The sequence below is a fragment of the Vombatus ursinus genome, unplaced genomic scaffold (assembly GCF_900497805.2).
Source record: "Vombatus ursinus unplaced genomic scaffold, bare-nosed wombat genome assembly UNPS02014799.1, whole genome shotgun sequence".
Lineage (NCBI taxonomy): Eukaryota > Metazoa > Chordata > Mammalia > Diprotodontia > Vombatidae > Vombatus > Vombatus ursinus.
Window position 1 is genome coordinate 17,060,257 of NW_020954577.1, and position 22,783 is coordinate 17,083,039.

The 22,783-nt window shown below is 43.4% G+C and overlaps 1 protein-coding gene across 1 annotated transcript in view; it reads left to right on the forward strand.

Annotated features, from left to right (window-relative positions):
• DGKB (diacylglycerol kinase beta) overlaps positions 1 to 22,783 on the forward strand; it is a 575,035-nt gene that overhangs the window by 541,529 nt on the left and 10,723 nt on the right. Inside the window, exons 22-23 of the mRNA XM_027872326.1 lie at positions 11,275 to 11,395; positions 13,933 to 13,993. Of these exons, the coding sequence (XP_027728127.1) occupies positions 11,275 to 11,395; positions 13,933 to 13,993 (182 nt within the window). The remainder of the gene's footprint in view (positions 1 to 11,274; positions 11,396 to 13,932; positions 13,994 to 22,783) is intronic.

Here is a 22,783-nt window from a genome sequence, read left to right on the forward strand (position 1 = left end):
TCTTTCTTTCTTTCTTTCTTTCTTTCTTTCTTTCTTTCTTTCTTTCTTCCTTCCTTCCTTCCTTCCTTCTTCCTTCCTTCCTTCCTTCCTTCCTTCCTTCCTTCCTTCCTTCCTTCCTTCCTTTCTTTCTGCCTGTCTTTCTGTTTTTCTTTCTTTCTCTCTTTTTTCTTTTCTTTCTCTCTTTCTTTTCTTCCTTCCTTCCTTTTCCCCTTTCTGTTTCTCTTTTTCTCTTCCTTTTGTTTTTTCTCTTTCTCTTTCTTTTCTATCTTTCTTGCTTTTTTCTTCCTTTCTTTGTTCTTTCTTTCCCTCTTTTTCTTTTTTCTCTCTTTTTCTATTTCCTTTTCTATTTATTTTGTTTCTCTTTTTCTTTCTCTTTTTCTTTCTCTCTTTCTTTTCTTCCTTCCTTCTTCCTTTCTTTTCCTTTCCTCTCCTCTCCTCACCTCTCCTCTCCTTTTCTTTCTTTTCTTCCTTCTTTCCATTGCTGGAGCTGCTTAAGATATAGGCAGCCATGGATTGGCTATCTCCCTAGTGACTTTATCCCCTCCCCAGGAATGAGGGTGAGGGGGCAGATGCCCCTCCACAGGCTATTCAGGAACTGCTGACATCAGCCCCCATTCATGAGAGCTCGCTTTGTGGACTGATGGTGCTAATATGAGGAGACACGTGAGGTGGCTGGGTTTATGGAAGAGAACAGGAGAGGCGCGGTGCTGTGAAAACATTCCCACACACTCGAATGGCCCATTCACAGAGGAAACAAGCAAGTGCCTTCAGTCCTTCCACAAAGCTTAATGAACAAACTTGCCCAAGATGCAGAAGCAACAGTATTTTGATGCCCCACACCACCCTTCCCCCACCAACTCCCGCCTTATTAATAGAGGATCCATGTAATAGATCCAGGAGCAACGGAATTAGGGTGGAAACAATTACTCTGCCCCATGGCACTCACAGGAGCCTAGACAATGATTCCCAGCATTTTCTCTCCAGAAAGGGAGACTGTTGAGGGATTTCAGAACCCAGGCTAGCCATAACTGCCAATCTGTCTGAGTTCTGGGGAGCTAGTTCATGTCATCTATGTTCCCCCATCATAAGATTTACTTACAGAAGACTGTATGAATCTCAGTATGAGGTGAGACCTGGCTATGCACAATGTTGCTGGCACTTTTCAGTTAAATTATCACATCTATTGTATGAGAATCACCATTTAATCCATGCTGCTGATGTCATAAGTTCATATGTACCCTGGGGGTATTAGAACATTTCTGTGTGTCTCAAATGGGATGTTTCCATCTCATTTGCAGCTGCAACTTTCCATATATGCTATCTCCCACATTAAAGTGTACATGTGCATATGTGTATGTGGGGGGTAGGTGGAGGGAGAGATTCAGAAAGAATGAGAGACAAAAACATAGAAAAATAGAGACATGAAGACAGAGACATAGAAAGACAGAGGAGGAGAGATAGCAACAGAGAGAGGAGAGACAGAGACAGAGAAAGACACAGAGAGGCGGGAATTGCCACTTTTCTATTTGTGTCCCCAAGTGCTTTACACATAATAAGTATTTAATAAATACTTTATCCATTCATTCTCTGCATATATGAATACTTATATCTCGTTTATCTGACAGCCAGGTGATACAGAGATTAGAGTGCTAAACTAGATCTCATGAAGACCTGAGTTTGAATCCTGAATCAAACATTCAGCTCCAGGGCCTCAAGAACTCATTTAACTTCTTGATCTATTCCCCTAGCTATAAAAGGGGAAGCATAATAACACCTACCTTGCAGGGTTCCTGTGAGAATTGAATGACATTATATATGATCACATATGATCAAATGTCATATACTTTGTAAACCTTAAGTAACTGTATAAATGATAACTCTCTACTGTTTTTGTTACTGTTGTTGTGATAGTTATCTGGCACTCCTGTCCTCTACACAATTATTAAATCCAATTCTGCTGCTTTATTATAGTTTTTACTAATGACTTTACAAAAAAAACTGATGTTTACCCTGTGAAGCAACAACATATCCATATATGTATGTGTGTATTTTTCTGTGTTAATTTTTTCTGATAGGTGTTCAAAATGTTAATGAATTTGTGAATTCATCAATATGGTTGTGTATCAAATGGCAAAGATGATATCCCTTCCACCCCTCCTCATCTTGCACAGATCTTATCCGGGTTTCTAGCAGGGAGAGTAGGGCATTAGGAGGCTCTTAAAATAGTCTGTAATCCCCGTGACGGTGGCTAACATTTTTGGTGAACGGGGTAGCCTTATTTTAATGCATTGTTTGATTTATTTCCGTAAGCTGAACCTACTTAGGAAATGGTGATAATCTGACGTGATATGTGTTGTTTTGGCCCACTTTTCATTTTCAGCAGCAGCATCTTGTTTATGTCTCAGCTTAAAGTAGCATCATGTGTCTCTTCTCATTATCTTTTCCACAGAATTTCAAATTTAGAAGGGGCCATCTAGTCTTAAAGAGAATCCTCAAATTGTTTCTAGTTTCATGAAGATTTTTATCTTTGCTTTAACAAGCTGTGGCCTGACCATATTCAAATGGTTAATTGGGACACAATTTTCACATTAGTAGCTAAATATTTCTTATCTGTTGAAGTAGTATCCATTTCACTGGCTGTGATGTTATTTGCTGTCCATTATGTGCAATTACTCCCAACTCTCTCCTTGAATAAGGTATGCATTGTCAGCGGGAGTTTGGCATGATTTATTTTTCCTTTCATTTTCTTTCATTTTTCATTTAATAATCAATAATCTTCCCTCCCTTCCCAGTATAAAAGAAAAAAGAAAGGAAAGGAACCTTTCTAACAAATGTGTATAGTCAAGCAAAACAAATTTCCACATTTGCTATATGCATTGCCTCATTTTACTTTTGAATCCAGGACTTCTCTTTTGGGGTGGGTACCAAGCCTTACCACCAGTTCTCTGGAATTCTGCCTGGTGATTGTATTGATTAGCATTCTTAAGTTTTTCAAAGCTGTTTTCCTTTACAATGTTTTATTATTATATAAATTATTCTACTGGTTCTACTCATTTCACTCTATACCATTTTATACCAGCTTTCCCAAGTTTCTCTGAAACTGTTCCTTTCAACATTTCTTACAGCATAATAGTATTCTATTCATTCATACACCACAGTGTGTGCACTCTCCAATTGATGGGCGTCCCATTTCAAACAATCCTCCTCATACTCAGTGCTTATGGAAATCTTCCTAACATACCTGCCCTCTGAATCTCATAGATTCAATTTGATTCAATTTAACTCATCAAGCATTCATTTTGTACTATCTCTGGGGCCAGGTATGAGGGCTACAGAGATAAAAGTAAAATAGCCCCTATCCTTGAGGTGCTTATATTCTACTGATCTTTCCATGCATCCATGGCTACATTGGCCTATGGTGCAAGCCAGCCCTTGCCCTCACCCACCCCAAGCTTTTGAGACCACTGAATAGTGTGTGTTGTTTTTATTCTCCTTTGATGATTCTTCGCTTTCCTCACTTACTATTAGGCTCAGCTTATGGTGGTGACAGAATGTCTGCCCCCTCAAGAGTGGGGACTTACTTCTTTTTAGCCTTCCTTATATTTCTGCTGCAGATATATCTGGGGGGGGGCGAGAATGTTGTCTCTCAGACCCCCACCAACCTACCTCCAAATTTCCATTTAATCATAATCTCTTTGAGACCAGGTGCTGTGGAACACTGGTCTGGGGAGTCTCAGCCCTAAACATAAGGTATCTCTGTGTGTCTCACTGTGTATGTGTGTAAGTGTGTATGTATGTGTGTGTCCCTGATCTACACATAGTAATTATTCCGTGCAACACAACTTCAAACCTTTTTAACTTACCTTCTGGGAGCCAGGTGATGGGGCCACCAAGATTAAAATGAGCCCATCATGGATGGCCCTCTTACAACTATTTACAATTAGGGACAAGAATGGGAATGGGGTCCGGGTCTGGGATTCATTGGTACAGGGAACCCCTGGGCAAGGAAGCTTCTTCTCCCAATAAGTTATCAGCTCATTTCCTGCAGTAAGAGAAAAGTGAATGAAATTCCCAAGTCACAAATCCAGAATACAGCTTCTGGTTTCATGAGCAATTCTCAATAGAACACGGCATAATAGCAAGTAATTGTGATGAAGCCCTGACAAGATCCATGTAGAGTAGTCTATCAAAACTTTACTGGGGAAAGACCATTTTCAGATGGAGCAATAAGGGAAGGTGTCATGGAGGAGGTGGTACCTAGATAGGGCCAGTCTGGTAATCATGACTGAATGGTAGGTGGTCAGTGCTTAGAAAAAAAAATTGGTCTCTTTTATCTGTAGTTTTTAAGTTCTGTGGTGGCCAAATCTGACTAGCTCCATGTTTATTACCAGGATATGTGGCTCTTCCATAATGTAAATCATGCAGCATGAGCATGTCATGCCCTCTTGTTCTCTGAATGCCACACTACATTCCACAAGATGCTTGTGCCCACACTCAGTCTGGCTAAGCCAGGTTTCCTCTTCTGTTCTCTTGCATGAGGCAGGCTAAATCAATTACAGAAGGAGAAATCATCTCAAACTGCCCAACTGGCAAAGTCAAGCAATGGCACCAGTGAACAAGTGCCATCCTGTATATGCTTCTCTATGGAAGCGTTCTCTATTCCCAAGGCCCCACAACAGGGATGGGACAACTGAGGCAATGCTCGTGGGCACTGAAAAGTAAGAGGCTGCTGATAGCCCTCCTCCCATCTAGAAACAACTGAGTTGGCAACTAAGTACAAAGAATAACTAAAGTAGGAAACAACTAGAGGCTGCTTCCTTCCCCTGCCTTGGGGCAAGGTCAAGGCTAACCTCAGGGAGGCTGCTCCCTCGCCCAGGCTCTGCCCTGTTTGCCTCTCCCACAAATACAAACACCAAAAGGAAGTTTCTTTAGCCTCTTGCTGTGTTTCAGAGTCTGCACCTCCTTGGGAGGTTTAAGGGCATGCTTTCTGCCACATGCCAAGGTCACACTTTGTATCCTTGTCTCTCTTCTATACTTATATCCACAGTGTGTAGCGTGGTGCCGGGAACATAGTAGGAACTTCATAAATCCTGCTTCATTTATTCATTTTCTTGCTCTAAATACAATCATTAGGGAGGGCTCTGGTCCAGGGGTGGGGAGCCCACGTCCTCGAGGTCAAACATAGCCCTCTGGGTCCTCAAGTGTGGCCCTTTGACTGAATCCAGACTAAAATGAGATTGGTCCTGTGAAGTTTGGGTTCGATCAAAGGGCCACACTTAAGGACCTAGAGGTCCACATGTGGCCTCGAGGCCCCAGTTTCCCAATCCCTGCTTGGTCAATGTCACAATGCCCGTAGCGGTCAGACTTTGTATTGAGGTTTTGGATGTAGCGAGCAGGAGTGTTGAAAGGGACGAGCATGTAGTTGATAGCACCACCTGGGCCAGTGAGGAGGCATTTACAGAGTCCAATACAGATCATACTCTCCAACACAACCCAGATTTTAGGTTCATAATGTTACTTTCTCCTTCAAATGCATTTCATGGCCCTTGAGTGACCATTGCTTTTGGAATCAGAAGACATGGCTGGAGATCTCCACTTTCCTATCAACTGTCAGGGGGAGCTTTGACCTTGAGTAACTCCCTTCCCCTCCAGGCCTCAGTTGTCTGATCTGTAAACTGAGGAGGTGGGACTGGATGAGATCCTCTTTTGCTCCAGAGCCTAGGCTCTTTTGAGTTCCTGGGGGCACTTGGACAAATGCATTTACTCTTTAAATCCCTGCTATATTTCATTGAAGGAAACTGAGGCAATATTCAACATGGAGACCTGACTGACACCTGGACACTCTACAGGAGTGCCAAGGCAATTGTGCTTTCAGGCCCAGGGACTTAGTGCCCAGGAGATCCTCCAGGGGGCCTCAGTGGGTAAATGGTTTTACTGATGTCTAAAATTAACTCCCAGGAAATTAACCCATTTCTCAGGGTGACTTGTCTGATCTGAGGCTCATCTAACCCTGTTCAATAACCATATATTGAAGCCTTCCTCTGTAGACTGAGGGTATAAATGAAAGACAAAGAAAGCTCCTGTCCTCAAAAAGCTTTTCCTTCTCCAGGGAAGGCACAACACACAAAGAGATAAGCACAGGTAGCTCCATGGCACCAAAGTATATAGAGCATCAGCCCTGGAGTCGGGGGACTCGAGTTCAAATCTGGTCTCAGACTCCTCCCAGCTGTGTGACCCTGGGCAAGACACTTTACCCTGTTTGCCTCAGTTTCCTCATCTATAAAATGAGCTGGAGAAGTAAATGGCAAACCCCTCCAGTATCTCTGCCAAGAGAACCCCAAATGGGGCCATGAAGAGTTGGACGCAACTGAAATGACTCAACGAAAACAGCAGATAGTTTTGAGAGAGAGAGAGAGAGAGAGAGAGAGAGAGAGAGAGAGAGAGAGAGAGAGCCCTAAAAACTGGGACTATTCAGAACAGCTCTCTGTCACTGGCGGTGTATGAGCAAAGCCTTAATTGAAAGTAAGGAATCTAAGAAGTGGACTTGAGGAGGGTGTGTACTCCGGGCACAAGAGGCAGCATATGAGCAGGAAATGGAATGTCCATGTTTGGGAACATCCACTAGACCAGTACGGCTGGAGTCCAAAGTGCATGAAGGACAGTCAGGTGGATTAAGTCAATAAAGGCAGACTAGAGCCAGGCTGAGAGGGGCTTCTGATGTCAAGCTGAACAGTATATAGTTTATAGGTAGGAGGGAGCTAGTGATGATTTTTTAAGTGGGGATTGGCACCATCAGACCTTGATGGAAATGGGGAGCCATAGGCTAAATTCTCCCAGGATTGCCAGAAAGGCTGATGCCTTTATCAGCTTCACATCTCAGAGTGCTGGGTTTGTTGACCTCTAGACAGAACCTAATCCTTTCTCATAGATTGGTACATTCAGATTTGGAGATGCTCCCACAACCCAAAGTCACTGCTTGCCCTCCCTGCATTTATGACCAAGTGAGGATTTGTGGTTGGGGATCATCAGTGAAATCTGTGTAGAGTATATTAATTTGTTATTTGGATACAAAGAATTTCTGGTCACCCAATGAGTGGGAGGAGAGGGTGTCCTCCTGCCAGAAGCTTTCAAATGTTCCCTCTGCCTGTCATGTTCTCCGTGTTATTTGACTGAAGAAAGATGGAGAAGTTTAGAACTTTGTAAACCCACAAGGAGCTGTCTTCATTATTGCTTATTAAGTAGGCTGGGTAATTGATTTCCCTGGCATTTTAGCAGGGAGAAAAACAAAGGCAAATGAAAAGAAAGAAGAAATGAGAAGGAGGGTGTTAGACAGTGGCAATCTGGTGTGGGCGTAGCAGACTCCCTGTGTGATTCATGGAACAGTCAGGGCGCACAGACCAACTGCATCTAGTCTCCAGAGGCTCTGCTCAGCCTCTCTGAAGACCGGCTCCCTAAGCTAACTTCAGCTCAGTGGCAACAGGGAAGGCCTGGCCGCCCCTCTGGCTGGCTTGCTAGGTCTCACATGGGCTCCCATCTGGGGGCCTGACAGCCCCCACGTGGAGTGCTCCGGCTGGCATATCCCTAACAGACACCGATACTAACAGCCAGCCTATAAAGCGAGGCACATTTGATGCGGGCTACAGCTGAAAGAATATGTTTCCATTCCTTGTCCATCTGTTCTTGGCAGAATAAATTTAAATGAGAGACACAGAACAAGTTTCATGAGAAATAAGCTTAAATCAGTTCTAGGAGAGCTGGGTGGAATCTCCAAACATTCACGATGGGGAGGGGGACTTAAGATCTGGAGGGTGACTCTTAGACAGAAGCATGTGACAGGGGTCAGGGAGGAGGGAAGAGGTCATTCCTTTTTCATAATGCTCTTTCATGTCCTGTTCATATTTGAAAGGTGAGGGATGGGGGTGGAATCTCACTTTATTTGGGGACAGGCTTACTTCAGAAGGATGGACTTTGGGCACATGGCTGTTTTGAAGGCATTTCACAAATCAGCCAATGATAACTGCTGCCTACTGGAGCTAAGGACCAAATCCTCAAATATTCCATGGTCTGCACAACTGAGTCATTTGCAGGGTCAAGCACCATGGTGCAATATCCCTGAGGCTTCTATTTGGGGAGTACAGATGTGGGGGTGTCCTCGCATTGGAAAGGGGAGGGACTCGAAGTCTAGAATGTCCCCTAGTCACTTTCATACACAATCACTCTGTTAGTGCTTTTGATTGATTATTTTGTTCTGTGCAGAACGTGGATGGAAATGACTAGGATTCTAAACACACACACACACAGTCATACATGCATACATGCACACACAAATGCAAAAGGAAGTAATGTGGCATAAGTTAGAAAATGGAGGCTGCAGTGAAGGTGACAAAGGACTTTAAAAGCTAAACTTAGAGGCACTAGGGAGCCATTTGAAGTTGTTGAGGACACAGTCAGACTGTGCTTTAGGAAGATGATGTTGGCAACCATCTGAGGATTGATTGGAGAGAAAAGAATCTGGATGGGGACTGTGGAATGTGGAAACTATTGCTATAGTCTAGACAAGAGGTAATGAGGCCCTAAACTTGCTGTTAGTGAAGAGAAGTGGACAAATTGGAGATGTCGGTGAACCAATAAGCTTAAGCACCTGTTATTTGCCAGGCACTATGCTAAGTGCCAGGGATACAAAAAGAGACAAAAGACAGTCCCTGCCCTCAAGGAGCTCTCAATCTAATGGGGGAGACAACAAGCAAATATGTACAATGAGCTGCACACAGGAGAAATAGGAATTAAAGGGGGAAAACTCTAGAATGAAGAGGGACTGGGGAAGACCTCCTGTAGGGAGCTGGGATTTTCGTTATGACTTAAAGGAAGCCAGGGACGTCAGAGTGGAGGAGGGAGAGAGCTCCGAGCATGGGAGACAGCCTGAAAAACAATGCCTGCAGGGGAGATACTGATGCAGCTAGGAGCCCAGGGGCATTGGATGGACAACATGTTGATGAGTACTGGGTGGAGAGTTAATTCTCAGGAAGATCAGAAAGGTAGATGTTTGGGGAGGTAGAATTCACAGTGGCAAAATTTGGGAAGGTTACAATCTTTAAAAGAGATTTAGACTAGATACAAAGCTATTTCCAGCTCTAAAATATAATAATAGCTATTTGTACTGTTGTATCATTGAAAGGCAAATAATAGAATCTTAGATTTTGAAGGGCAGCTAGGTGGTGCCATAGTGGACAGAGCTCTAGGCCTGGAGTTAGGAAGACTCATCTGCCTGAATTCAAATCTGGCCTCAGACACTTCTAGCTGTGTGACCCTGGGCAAGTCATTTCACCCTGTTTGCCTCAGTTTCCTTATCTGTTAAATGACTGGAGAAGGAAATGGCAAACCACTCCAGTGTCTTTGCCAAGAAAAACCCAGATGAGGTCACTAAGTGTCAGAAACGAGTGAAAAAATGACTGAACAAAGACTGAGAAGGGATCTTAGAGTTTATCTTAACCTAACCCTCCTCATAATGTAGGAATTCAAATTAATTTTATAACATTTCATTTTTTTCATTCATTCAACAATATTCCACTTAGATTTTATCGGAAATACCATTCGTGCCATTTCCGGCTAAAGAAATGATGATGGCTACCTGTACTAATATCAAACATACAATCCTCTGCTTGCCCTTCAAAGCCTTTCACAATCTGACTCTGGCTCCCCTTTTAAGGGTGGTTGCATGGTACTTCCGGAGTCTATATTTCATCCAAGCCTGTCTGTTTTCTCTCCTTATGTGGTACCCCATTTCCCACCTCCATGACTTTGCACTGCTCTGCCCTATCCCTGGCATGCATTTTTTCTGCTTGCCACCTTCTAGGATCCCTAGAGTTCTTAAAGGTTCAACTCTTCCATGAGAGTTATCATTTTTCTCCCTGTTACTAGTAACCTCCCTACTGGATATCAGGTTATATTTACCATGGATAGATTTGCATTTACCTCTCTGTCCATATTCACCCCTAAACAGAATGTAAGCTCCTCCAGACTAGAGAATGATTATATGTACTTTTTGGCATCCTCACCTCTTCTCACAGTACTTGGTACATAGAAGGAGGTTAATAAATGCTTATTGAATAAATGAATGAGTCATCTATAAATGTCCTGCTGGTACTAATTGTACTTTCCAGACGTGAAACATTTATTTTGGAAAAAAATAGAATGTTAAAAGAGTTCTGGTAATGAGTGTAAAGCACTTTGTGAACCTTAAAATGCCAAGAAAAGGCCAACTGTCATTTATCCTCATCATCCTCATCATTATTATTGATTGTCTGAATCCAGACCTTCCAGGCAACACTTCCTAATGATTGGGTGCCCATAAGGGATCTCTAAGTTGTTCCTTCTAACAAAGCTTTTGGTTGGGCTCCCTGGGGAAGAAATCAGGACCCTGCCAATAGCCTGTGAGTGTCCGAACCCACCTGCTGTTCTGAGTGTGGTAGTGCCAACAGAGCAGGAAGCCGTGAACCATGTGGGGAGTGAGGAGCGTGTGATTCCAGCCCCGGTTTCTGCACTATGTGACCTCGGGTGAGTCCCTCATCCTCACTGGGCCTGAGTTTCCATATCTGTAAACATTAGAACAGGTGATCTCTAGGAATTAAGCAATGGAAGTAGACCTCTCTGATGATGATGTATGTTTCACCTTGATTTTTACTGTTGAAACTCATGGCTTTTTGCCAAATTTTCTAATGTTGGAGACATACACATATGTTATACATACATTTACACATATTGAGAGCTCACCTCTTACAAAGTGGGGTTATGTTGCATAGCCCATTTACAGATGAGGAAACTGAGGCACAATGAGGTGAAGTAATCACCCAACTCATGAGTTGAGAAGTTGGTAGAGGAACCAAACCCAAGTCCTCTGCCCCGCAGGTGAGCACAGTGCCCACTAGGTCGTCTTGCTACTCTTTTGTGACCAATGTTGTTTGTCAATATTAAAAACTCCTCCTCATCTATTTTCTTGGCATCATCAGACAACTTATTGTATCATTTGACTCAGGATCAGTGGCGATTGGGGTGAATGGGGTCTCCTCGGCTCACGGTCTCAGGGAAACTAGCAGTCATGGGAAGAAATGAGGATATCTTTCTGCTCCTTATTTTTCCCCTTAGCCAGTGAATACTTTTTTTAGCCTTAGCCCTCTGTGTGGTCTGTGCCTAAATATGGAGGGATGTCGTTGGGCCAACCAGGCCTAACTGGAAACTAATGCTAGATTTTTTTTGTTTGTTTGTTTTCTGTTTCAGATCTGAGTGATCAGCTGTTGGAGGTGGTTGGTCTAGAAGGTGCCATGGAGATGGGACAGATTTACACTGGCCTGAAGAGTGCTGGCCGCCGCCTGGCTCAGTGCTCCTCTGTGGTCATTAGGTAATTTTCATTTCATTTCTAAGACCTCATAGTCCCCATTCTCAATGGCCATCGAGCAGTATCTGCCAGCCTAGCCAGTCCGTCATCCTGAATGACCCGGGAGAAGGGTTGAGGGGAAGGTGGATCCTCTTTAGAGATGGAAATCAGCTGTTGAATCATGGGCAAGAAATAGGGAAGCATCACTCCACTAACGACCTCACCAACCCTTCTTGGTCACAAAGGTACCCATTCAACCCTCACCACTGCCCATCTTCCCTCTACTCCTAAAATACCAATAAAGGAAGCAAACAAACAGCTCTTGCTGATGGTTGGGTTTGGTTTCCTTTTGTATCCCTAGCATGTCTCCCAGTACTTGGTAATGTTTATTGATTGACTGTAATTATTAAAGCAAGATGAAGTATGAGTAAAGGTTGATAAATGTTGTTCTATCACTAACTGTTTGTGTGGCCTTGGATAAGTCACTTGACTTTGCTGGGCCTCAGTTTCCTCCTTGGTAAAATGAAAGAACTGGCCTTGATGATATGTGAGGGCCATTCTAGCTCTAAATCCATGACTTTGACAATGTTAAAGAGTTCAATACTTCTGAAGAACTTTCCAAAGGTCATAAAAGTTTAAAAAAATATTTCTGGAAATAGTGCATTCTCATCCTGGAAGCCCAGCCTTAAAAATTAAAAAAGAGCTATTTAAAGGCTCTTGGAAGCTGATGCCTTCCCTGGCCAGAGCATGACTTCTGACAGAAAACCCAGGCGTGCCCACCTCGGACGAGCGCCTGGCTTTAAATCAGTTCGTTTCCTGCCAGTTTGAGTGTATCATTTCAGCCAACGCTGACAACAAAATTCAAAGCCCAGTGAAACAAGTAGGTAACAGGCAGGAAGTGCCTTTTAGTTACAGATGAGTTGTTTTTCAGGAATTGGTTTCTAAATCAGTTGTTTGGGATGTGGAAAACCTTGTCCCAGAGAAACATTGTTACCCTTGAGACTGAGGAGCCCAGCTTGCCACAGAGCAAGTTTCATCCAAAGGCTGCTAGAAACTCAAATGGGTCAGTTCAAAGAGGAAGGGTCAGCTATGACCTACTGTACTTCAGGGTCGACCTCCTCCTCCACTTCCTCCTCATCCTGTTGCTTTCCCCAGAATGTTGCAGATACACAAATGAGCCTTTTCTGAACTAGAATGGAAAGGCCCTTCCTTTCCCATTGGCACATTGACAACAATGACTATGGATGGAGACCTCCAGAAATTGGACTAAGAAACGTGCCCTGGTCAAGGGAGAGGCATCCTGCAGAAGGTCATGCCTAGAGAGCTGTTATCAACAGACACTAAATCTCCTTACAGACACTCTCTCATTAGAGAGGCATGTGTCTATGTAGGTCAGTAGGGGCCAGGACCAGAAGAGATCACACACATGTATATACGTATGTATATATGTTGATATAGATATATTTCTCTATCGTGGCTGACATCATGTCATTTAACGTAATTTAATTTACCTTAGGATCAGAGCAGGAATTATTGTATTCCCTGGATATTGCCAGTATGTTTTACTCCCTGCCATATGTGGATGTGTGTACACACATGTACACGCACACACACACAAGCAGCCATGCTTTGAGCATTGCCCTGACGTGGCCTGAGACTCCAGTTAATCTCGTGGACTCCTTGCACTTTAGAGGTAGCGTGCATTTGGGGTACGTCAGCTTCACTGGCACCAGTTCCAAGGTCTCAGTTTCTGTCCCCTTCTGTGTAAGATGGATCTGCTCCAGGGTTGTTGGGAGGATTGAGCCCTCCGGTCAAAAATTGCTTTCCATCCCATCAAGAGCTACATCAAAGGCCGCTGGGATTGCTACCTTGGACATAAAAGGAAGTTTAGATTCCATCAAGTCCAAACCCCTCATTTCACAAATGAGGAAACTGAGGCCCAGAGAAAGAAATTAGTTGACCATAGCAAGTGACAACGTCTTGACTTGGAGCCTAGCATCCAGGCTCTCACACAGCCACTCTTCATACCTACCCTGTTGTCATTCTTGCTGACCCTACATGGCACAGAGACTGGACGTGTGATTTCACTGGTATAAAGAATGCCCAAGTGAGGAAACTCCCTGTACCACTGCAGATTGGTATCCTCTCTTCCACTTCCAGTCTTAGAGAACTGCCTAGGGTGCTCAGAAGTGATGCCTTGCAAGTCTCCCGGATTAGATTCCAAATCTCTCATCCCTTACTACATTGCCTCTTGCATCCATAGGAGGTGGGTTAATCTCCCTGGGTGCAGGGTCCCATGTCAGAACTAACTGTCCTCAAGGATCACTGACTACCGTGACAGTCATGGATTGGCAAAAGGCTCCTTTCAGATTGGCCAAGAACCCTTCACCTAATAGCAGGTCCCTTTCCCTGGTGGAGGAAATTCATGACTTTGAGATCATAGACTTCACAGGGATGGTTCCCTCTCTACCCACCTGCCCTGGGCCTGACTTTCTGAGCCCCATCTTGCCTTTGATTTTGGTGGCTCTCCAACACTTGTTTTGCTAATAAATCTCTTCCAGGACAAGCAAATCACTGCCAATGCAGATTGATGGGGAGCCCTGGATGCAGACCCCGTGTACTGTGAGTACTCATTGTTGTCAATAGTTTGGGGACCTTCTGCCTCTCTAGGAATAACAACTTTGTTTATGCTTGTTTGGGAAGGGGGGAAAGGAGGTTATTTTGAAGTGTTTTCAGAATAATTGGTTCCTTCATTTGCTCTATTGCTAAATATGAATTGAGTTATTTTAAAAAGACATTCTAAACTCCACTGTCCACTGAGATTTTCCTTCATTGTCTCCCTGTAAGGGTGGAGGTGACCCTGAGTGGTTCAAAGTGGTGAGCACAAAGTGGTGATAACTAGGATTTTTGGCCCCCAGGACAAGGTCTACTGGGAAATGTGGGTAGGAATGGTCACAAAAGGCAAGTCACTCTAATGAGACATAGTTATGATGGGAGGGGTAGCATCCCATAACTTATTCACCACACGTTAGATGGGAGCTTTCCATTAGACTGGGCAACAGGCAGATAGGTAGAAAATAAGATGACAATGAAAAAAGTTCTTTAGGTGGAGAGATAAAAAGTGGTGCAGTGAAAATGTGACTGTTATTCAATTCAAAAGTTCGGGGTTCAGATCCCTGCTGTCCTACTAATTTTTCACTACGTAGCCTTGAACAAATCATTTAGCTTAGCTGGGCCTCATTGTCAAATGAAGGGCTTTCAGTAGATACTTCTGGGTTCCCTCCTAATCAGGAATTGTGATTCTGCATGCAACCAGAGGCTTTTGTGCACTTGCTTCAGTTTTTTCACACTTACCTCTCCTCACCCTCCCCAGCAAGCCTTGGTCATCTCTTCATGGGAGGTGAGACACAGATCACTTCTGCCGTTACATCAAATGTTACTTATGCTTCTACAATAGCTGGGCAATTAACAGACTCTCTAAATGTAACAGGCGCCACTTGGCCTGTGCTTCTTGATCACTCCTGTACTTTTAGATTCGTCTTCCTATTCTGGAGAGGTATACTGGGGTGCATTTGTCTAAATCCAGAAACACCAAGCTCTGCATCTCTCCAACACAGGATCTTAACTAAAACAGTCTTGTAGCAGCATGATCTCAATGGAACTCTCTGGCGTTCTGATGAGAACATAAGCATTGCCAACATTCCCAGCTCAATTGAGATGGACTTGAGCTGACATCTAATTTCTGAAAGTCCACTTTAGAAACCATTACAGAGCCAGTCCAAAGCTTATTTTTCTTTGCTGGTGGAATACATGTAATGGAAAAGCAAACCAAAGCAGCCTCATTTCTCTTCTGAAACACTAAAACCTAAGTTATGATAATTTAAAAAGAAAACTCCTTTTTTTAAGCCATCCACAAGCTCAAGGCTTAGGGGCAGGAAAAGGCCCAGACTCTGAAAAGGGTCCCATGAGTTTAAGCTTCCACAGTGATTTTTCCTGAAGGGCCCTTGAATTCCACCTCTCCAAGACAGCCTGCCTGATGAGTGTCGCTCGCCTCAACCCCCGTTCATGGTTGTGGAGCGGCTGCTGGGGCCCAGAGGGATCATGGGAGTCCACTTCAAGAATCAGAGGACTAGCATTGAAGGACCCCAGCAACCACCGAGTCCCAGCCTTGCCATTTTACAGCTGAGGAAACCAAGGCCCAGAGGGAGGAAGGGCCTTGCCCAGGGGAACAGAACTAGTCAGTCTCTGAGGAGGGCTTTGAATCCAGGTCTTCCTGACTCTATGTGCAGAAAATATTTCCTCCTTTGTAATTTTATAGCCAGAAAAAGGACATTCAAACAGGAATGCAGAAACTTCTCTTATTGTTGTTTCTCCTCATTCATTGAGTCATTCATTAAATGAGCACTTACTAAGCACCTACTGTGTGCCAGGTGTTGTGCCAGATGCTGGGGATACAATGATAAAAAATCCCTGCCCTCAATGGGCTTACGTTCTACTGGGGTAAACCACATGGACATAGGTGAGTAAACAACAATATATAGACCAAGCAAACACAGATTCCTTTTGAAGGGCAATAATAGCTGACAGTGGGGAGGGAAGCTCAACAGTTTGTCAACAGTTTGGGGACCTTCTGCCTCTCTAGGAATAACAACTTTGTTTATGCTTGTTTGGGGAGGGGGGAAAGGAGGTTATTTTGAAGTGTTTTCAGAATAATTGGTTCCTTCATTTGCTCTATTGCTAAATATGAATTGAGTTATTTTAAAAAGACATTCTAAACTCCAGTATCCACTGTAAAATGAAGAACTTGGACTGGATGGTCTTTAGCTCAATGACTTCTGTCTTTTCTTTGGAGATGCAAAGGGTAAAAAGAAGGAGAAGGAATCCTAGACTATTTAAGCTGGAAAGAACCCAAGAGAGGCGGAAGGCACATAAATGAAAGAATCCTGATCTCAGAAAAGTGAGCTTGTGTTTAATGTCTCGTCTGGGCAGGTCCTTTCACCTTCCTAAGGTGTCAGTTTGCTGGGGAAACTGAAGTTGGCAGAGGCGCTCTCCAAGGTGCTTCCATCACTGATCTCCTAGGAGTCCAACACCTTCACTGTGTTCAGGAAGAGCCCGAGGGCCCTGGAGAAGGCTTGCCTCGGGTCACAGAGGAGGCTTTGGGAAGGAGCGATAGGGATGCTTGTCACTCCCCAGCTTCCCCACATCAGAGAAGCAGGCGTTCCTGGTTGACTACACATTGGGATCAGCGGAATCTCCTCTAGGCCATTTAAAAACTCTGGCACTTCCTCTTCACCTTTCAAAATTGTATTCCTTTTAAAGAGTAGCCATTGCGGGTATTCTCCTTTTAATAGGCTACGCTGTCACAAACCCATTTTTCTGTGGTGCCTCTCACCTCTGAAACAAACCATAGCTTAGCCATCAGTTCACCCACATTTTCTCTCTCTCTAAAGGTATGTAAAAGTGCTTCTGTGTGCACTTTAGCTGGTGACTCCTAAGCATAGACCCTGAATGATTGAGGAGAAAAAAAAATCTATTCTCACTATTAACAAATTCATTCTTTTTTATCCAGGTGAGTCTTCACCACTGGGAGATTCCTCTTCCTTCCTTTTTTCCTTTCTTCCATCTTTCCTTTCTTCCTCCTTCCTTCCTTCCTTTCCTTTTTTTCTTCTTACCAATATACCCATTATTTTCACACTTAATGACTTGAAGACAGCTCTCATGCCCCACCCTCAAATCTTCTCCTGTCAGACGAAACATTCAGAGCTCTTTTCAAGCCATCTTCATGAAGTAGGATTTGAAGGCACTCCCTCATTCTTCTTGTCTTCCACTGGACACCCCCTACCTTATTTATTTCCTAAAATACAGCCTGCAGACCTGAGCACTATACTCTAGAGAAGAAGATAAAATGGTACCATCATCTCTTTACTCCTAGATATTACACCTCTCATACTGCAGCCTAAAATTTCTTTGACTTTCTTTACTGTCATATAATAATAGCTGATAAATAAGAGATATCATGTGCATACTGCATGCTATGTGTCAGGAACTGTGCTGAGTGCTTTACAATTATTATCTCATTTGGTCCTCACAACCACCCTGGGAGGTAGGTAGTCATCCCCAGTTTAGAAATGGGAAAACTGAGGCAGACAGCATTAGGGTTAGTTGACTCACATTGAGCTATCAGTCCATAAGGACTCCTATAAGTGTCCAGATAAAAGACTATTGCCCTTCCCCCCTCCAGCTTTTACTTTTGAAGTTAATTTTCAGAGCCCCCTTTATGCTTATTACAGTTAGATTTCACTGGACAAAATAAGGCTCAATCTTCCAACTAATTGAAGGGTTTTTTTTATCCTTACTCTGTCATCTAGTTGTAGTAAGCTATTGCTCCCAGCTCTCCAAGTTAAGTACAGTCAACAAGCATTTATTAAGTGCCTATGGTTTGCCAATCACTGTGCTCAGTGCTGAGGATACAAAGAAAAGGAAAAACTGACCCTGCCCTCAAGGACCTCACAGTCCAGTGGAGGAATCTACATCTATAATCTGTGTAATCTGTGTAATCTGTGTACTTGCTTCATGTACCATCCATGTTTTCACAATGATGATAATGATGATGATGATGATATAGCTAGCATTTATATAGCACTTTAAGTTTTACAAAGTGCTTTACAAATATCTTGTTTGAACCTTACACCAACCCTGGGAGGGAGGTGCTATTATTATCCCCACTTTCCAGATGAGGAAACTGAGGCAGACAGACGTGAAGTGATTTTCCTGGATTCATATAGCTAGTACGTCTGAGACAGGATTTGAATTCAGGTCTTCTTGGCTCCACCTTGCCATCTAGTTGCCTTACAGACTTCATCTAAATAGGGTTTTCATAGGGGCATGTTGAATTGAATGTTCTTTGGTCATCACAGATATCCATGGTACAAGGGAACCATGAGGAAGGTAATGACCTTCAAGGATTACACAACCCCCTGCTTGACTTGCCTGTGTCAGAATCTGTGAGAACTTTGTATAGGTTGCTAGCTTCAGAGATGAAAAGGGCCTTCACTTTCCGTATGGGGTTTGGTGCCCTGGCCAAGGTCACACACAGATTGTCCCAGCAGAGCCCTGCATAGCCGAGCACACTTTCTGCTTGATTGTGGAATGAAAGACCTGGACAAAAATCCCAGCCAACAGATCACATTACCGGATGGGGACACAGCAAGGCTTCCAGGTTGTCATTTCTCTCAGCCAGAGAGCTATAGACAAACTAACTTGGGACTTCCTGGTGTCCTCACAAAGTGCCCTTTATGAGCAGGATCTCTGAAAAGATGCGCCTGCCAGGGACTCCTGCAACTGACAGGGATCTGCTAGGAACAGAGAATTTACTAGTAAGGCATATGATAAACAGAGATGTTTAAGTGAGTTGGCCTAAGTCCCATGGAAAGTTGATGGTGGAATTGGGACTATTTCTAACATATTTTTCCAATTCTGGACCTGCCATCATTCCATTCCAGTTGGGGGTTTGAAGGGAAGAGTTCAGCAGAGGCTGAAATACACTCTTACAGGTAGCTTCTGACATGCATGGTGGTGAGTTAAGGAGCACAGGTGTAATGTTGGCAGCCAGGATTGTATGAATCAGGACACAGTAACTACAACCAGCACCTTGGCTCCATCTAGCCTTCTGATCTAACAGCAAGCCTGGGCCAGGAAGCAAAAGCTATGATGGGATGAGAAGGTTGAGTCAGGATTGGTTTGGGGTAGGTATTTCAGTACACACAGAGGGACTACTGGACTGCCAGGTGAAATGCCCCTGGGAGTGGGGGATGGGAAGGCAAATGAGTGCCCGTGGCCTAGGGAGAGTGTTGAAAGCCCATGAGACCCAACTAGGTCACTATTAGTTTCTGGCTCTGCTCTCTTCTCTGTACAGATGAGCATTGCCTTCCTCCTCTCCCTCCTCCACCACCATGTGCATTTTTATAATAAAATGTCTTTTATGATAAATTTTTTATAAAAAAATGACACAATGAGGATCTCAAGTGTAATAAAAGACAGTACCTTGGTAAGAAGCTTCTAAACCACAGGTAGACCTGATGGAGGAGAGGCAAAATCAGCTCGTGGGAGAGATTAGAAGAAACACACTGATCTTTGGGGCATAGAGAAGGGGGTTTGGTTCACTTACCTGTAATGCTGAAAAAGCATTCCAAGGTAAGCCTCCTGGTGGTTAGAGGTAAAGTGGCAAACCATGCAGTTAGGATGAGGCCACTGCAAGCAGTTGGATCCTTGCCCCTGGCAGTAAGGCCAGTAGCAGTTTTCATGGGGAATGGTCATTAAAGTGGTGATAGCCAGCTAAGGGCTTAAAGAGAAATTTACTATTATGTGCATGAATGTCCTCGGGACAAAATGTGACCATCGGGGGACCCAACACCATTTTCATGATTGCCTTCTTCATCTTTGGCCCTTCCCTCTCCCTCCTCCTTTTAATTCAAATTCCTTCCAATTCCTGTCTTTCTGACCTTCAAAAGAGATCTCTTTGTCCTATCCCCAGGACCTTTTTTCTACTCCTGCTACTACGCTAGCATCATCTCTCCGCTGAACTATTAATGTAGCCTCCCAACTCCTTGCCTAGCTCCTGGCTTTCACTTTTCCAACTTCTCTCTTGCTCAAAAGACTTCATTGGCTCCCCACTCCCTATTGAGTAACATACAGGTGCTTGACTTAGTTTCAAACTTCCTTTCCAGGCTTACCCCTCACTGCTCACCTTCATGCATTCTCTGTTTCAACCAAAACATTTTTTATTTGCTGTCCCCTATGTTCATAGAATTCAAGCTAGAAGGACCTCCAAGATCATCTGGTCCACATTCCTCATTTACCCCTGAGGAAACAGAAAGGAAATGATGTTTTCTCAGTCTGGGGCCTCATTGTCTCTCATCTGTTCTTGCTGTAGTAGTGGGACTATTGTTAATATTAGGATTATTGCAATCTCTCCCAGGTGGCCTCCTTGACTCTAATCTCTCTCACTTTCAGTCTACCTTACACGTATCTCAGAAGGGGATCTTCTAAATAAAGATGGAGACCTGACCATGGCACTTTCTACTCAGTAAACACTAGTGGCCCCCTGTTAGCTCCGAGGTCAAAGGTAAATGCCTCTATTTGGAAATTCAATCTCTTCTCAACATAGTCCCGATCCACCTCTCCAGATCTGTTCTATAGCACTTTTCTTCACACACTCTATGGCACAGCCAAACTCCCATTTTCATGCTTTTTAAAACAAAACATTCTCTTTTTGAGCTGGCCACCTCCCATTTCTGGAATGCCCTCTGTTCTCTGCCTCAAAGAATCCCTTCTTTTCTTCAAGGTTTAGCTCAAGTGCCCCTTTTTACATCAAGCATTCCCTGGTTTCTGGTCACTAGTGTCCTTTCTCCCCCAAACTGCCTTTTATTAATTTTGTGTTTATTATATCTGTACACATGTACATGGGGTCTCCCCCAAGTAGAAACTAAGCTCCTTGAAGAAGGAGTTTTTGTCTCACTTTTGTCTTTATAGCCTCCTCTCCTAGGATAGTGTCTGGTACACAGTAGGTGCTTTATAAGTAACCTACCCACCTGCCTTGCCAGCATTTTTACATCCTACCTTTTTTGCACCCCATGAACTCTGTAATCCAGTGACACTTACTTCCTCACTGGTCCTCAGACTAAGTCGCTCCATCTCTCTGCTCCTGGTGCTTTATCTGGCTTTCCTCCATACCTGAATTCTCTCCTTCCTCATGTCAGCCTCCTGGCTTCCTTCAAGTCCAAGCTAAAATCTCACCTTCTAGAGGAAGCCTTTCCTAACCCCCTTATTCCTATTGCCTTCCTTCTGATGATTATTCTCAATTTGTTCTGCCTCTAAATTTTTTTGCCCAGAATTGTTGCATCATCTTGGCTCCTCCATTAGACTGTGAACTTCTTGGGGGCACACACTGTCTTTTGCCTCTTTTTGTATCCCCAGGACTTAACACAGTGCCTAGCCATTAGTAGGTGCTTAGTAAATATTTATTAAGTGACTGATTGATTGACATCAACTGAGAAAACATATGTAAAGTGTTTTGTAAACAGTAGAGCACTATGTTAATACTAACCCTTTCCCTACCCTTCTTCATCTTCATCCCTTCCATCTGTGCCAACCCCAATTCACCTTGTGTGTTTTGTTCATACATAGCCATTGGAATGTTATTTCCACCATTATACTGTGAGCTCCTTGAGCACTCATCTGCCTTCTGTCTTTCTTTGTATTTAACACAGCATTTAACACAGTGCCTGGCACATAGTAGATGTTTAATAAAAGCTATCCGACTGACTACTAGTAATAACAACAACAATTACATGAACAAGAGTAGTAGTATAGTGATGATGGGGATCGTTGATACCAGCTTTGCCTCCAAGCTCTGGTCCAGATGGGCTGAGCTTTAGTTGTTTATGATGTAGTAAGATTTCGAGTGGTACTCTTATCTTTTGGAGATAAAGTTTGTCATCTTTTTAAGGTTTGGCCAAAACGGTTCATCTTATTAACTTTTCATCATCATTTAGTTTGACCATTTTGTTGATTAAGGCCTTAATATAATTTTTTGTTGCATATCTTGTATAATTAGTGAGGAAAAGAATCTCACCCCAGCTCATCTCAACAGGGATGGATAGTGCCATGTCCATGAGCTCACCTCTTCCCAGACAGGTCCATTAATTGTAATGAATCTTCAAAGACCCCTGTGTTGAACTGATTAACTTGTAACTTCAAGTATCATGAAATCATTTTTTAAAAATTCATCCACTTCAGCGTGCAAGAACAAAGCTGAGTTTTGAGAATTGGCTAAGAATATTCTCTCCTCATTACAACCTATGTAGCGTTGCTAATGTAACACTGACTGGCTTGGTAGACACGCTGTTTTTTCAAGACTTTTAAGCTGCTAAAACAACTCAATTTAGAGGGGCAGGGAAATTGGAGGCAGACAGAGAGCTCTGTGAAATCTATGGGGTAGATGAGGGTAAGATTTGGAGGTGGCTGGGACCTCACCAAGCTCAAAAACTTTTGTCTTCCCTGACCTGGACTCCCATTTTGCCACCAACACCACTGCCTTTCCAAGAGACAAGCCTAATTCGTTTTCTCTGGATCCTAAATCGTAATCTTTGCCTCTCATTTTCCGAGAAACATTAAATTCATATAATTCACTCCAAAACATTCACTCCAAGGAGTTCTCCACCATCCCAAGACCAATTTCCATACATTCCTGTATTTCCCAGTTATTTTATTTTTGTAGAACAACAAGCAGAAAGAAGCAGTGAAGAAACCAAATGGGAACATAGAGAAACCTTTAGCCCAGGTCCCAGAGTCTTGCTACGAGTCGAGTTTGCCCACCATGCATCCATCCCTCTGCCTTTATGTACTCAAAGT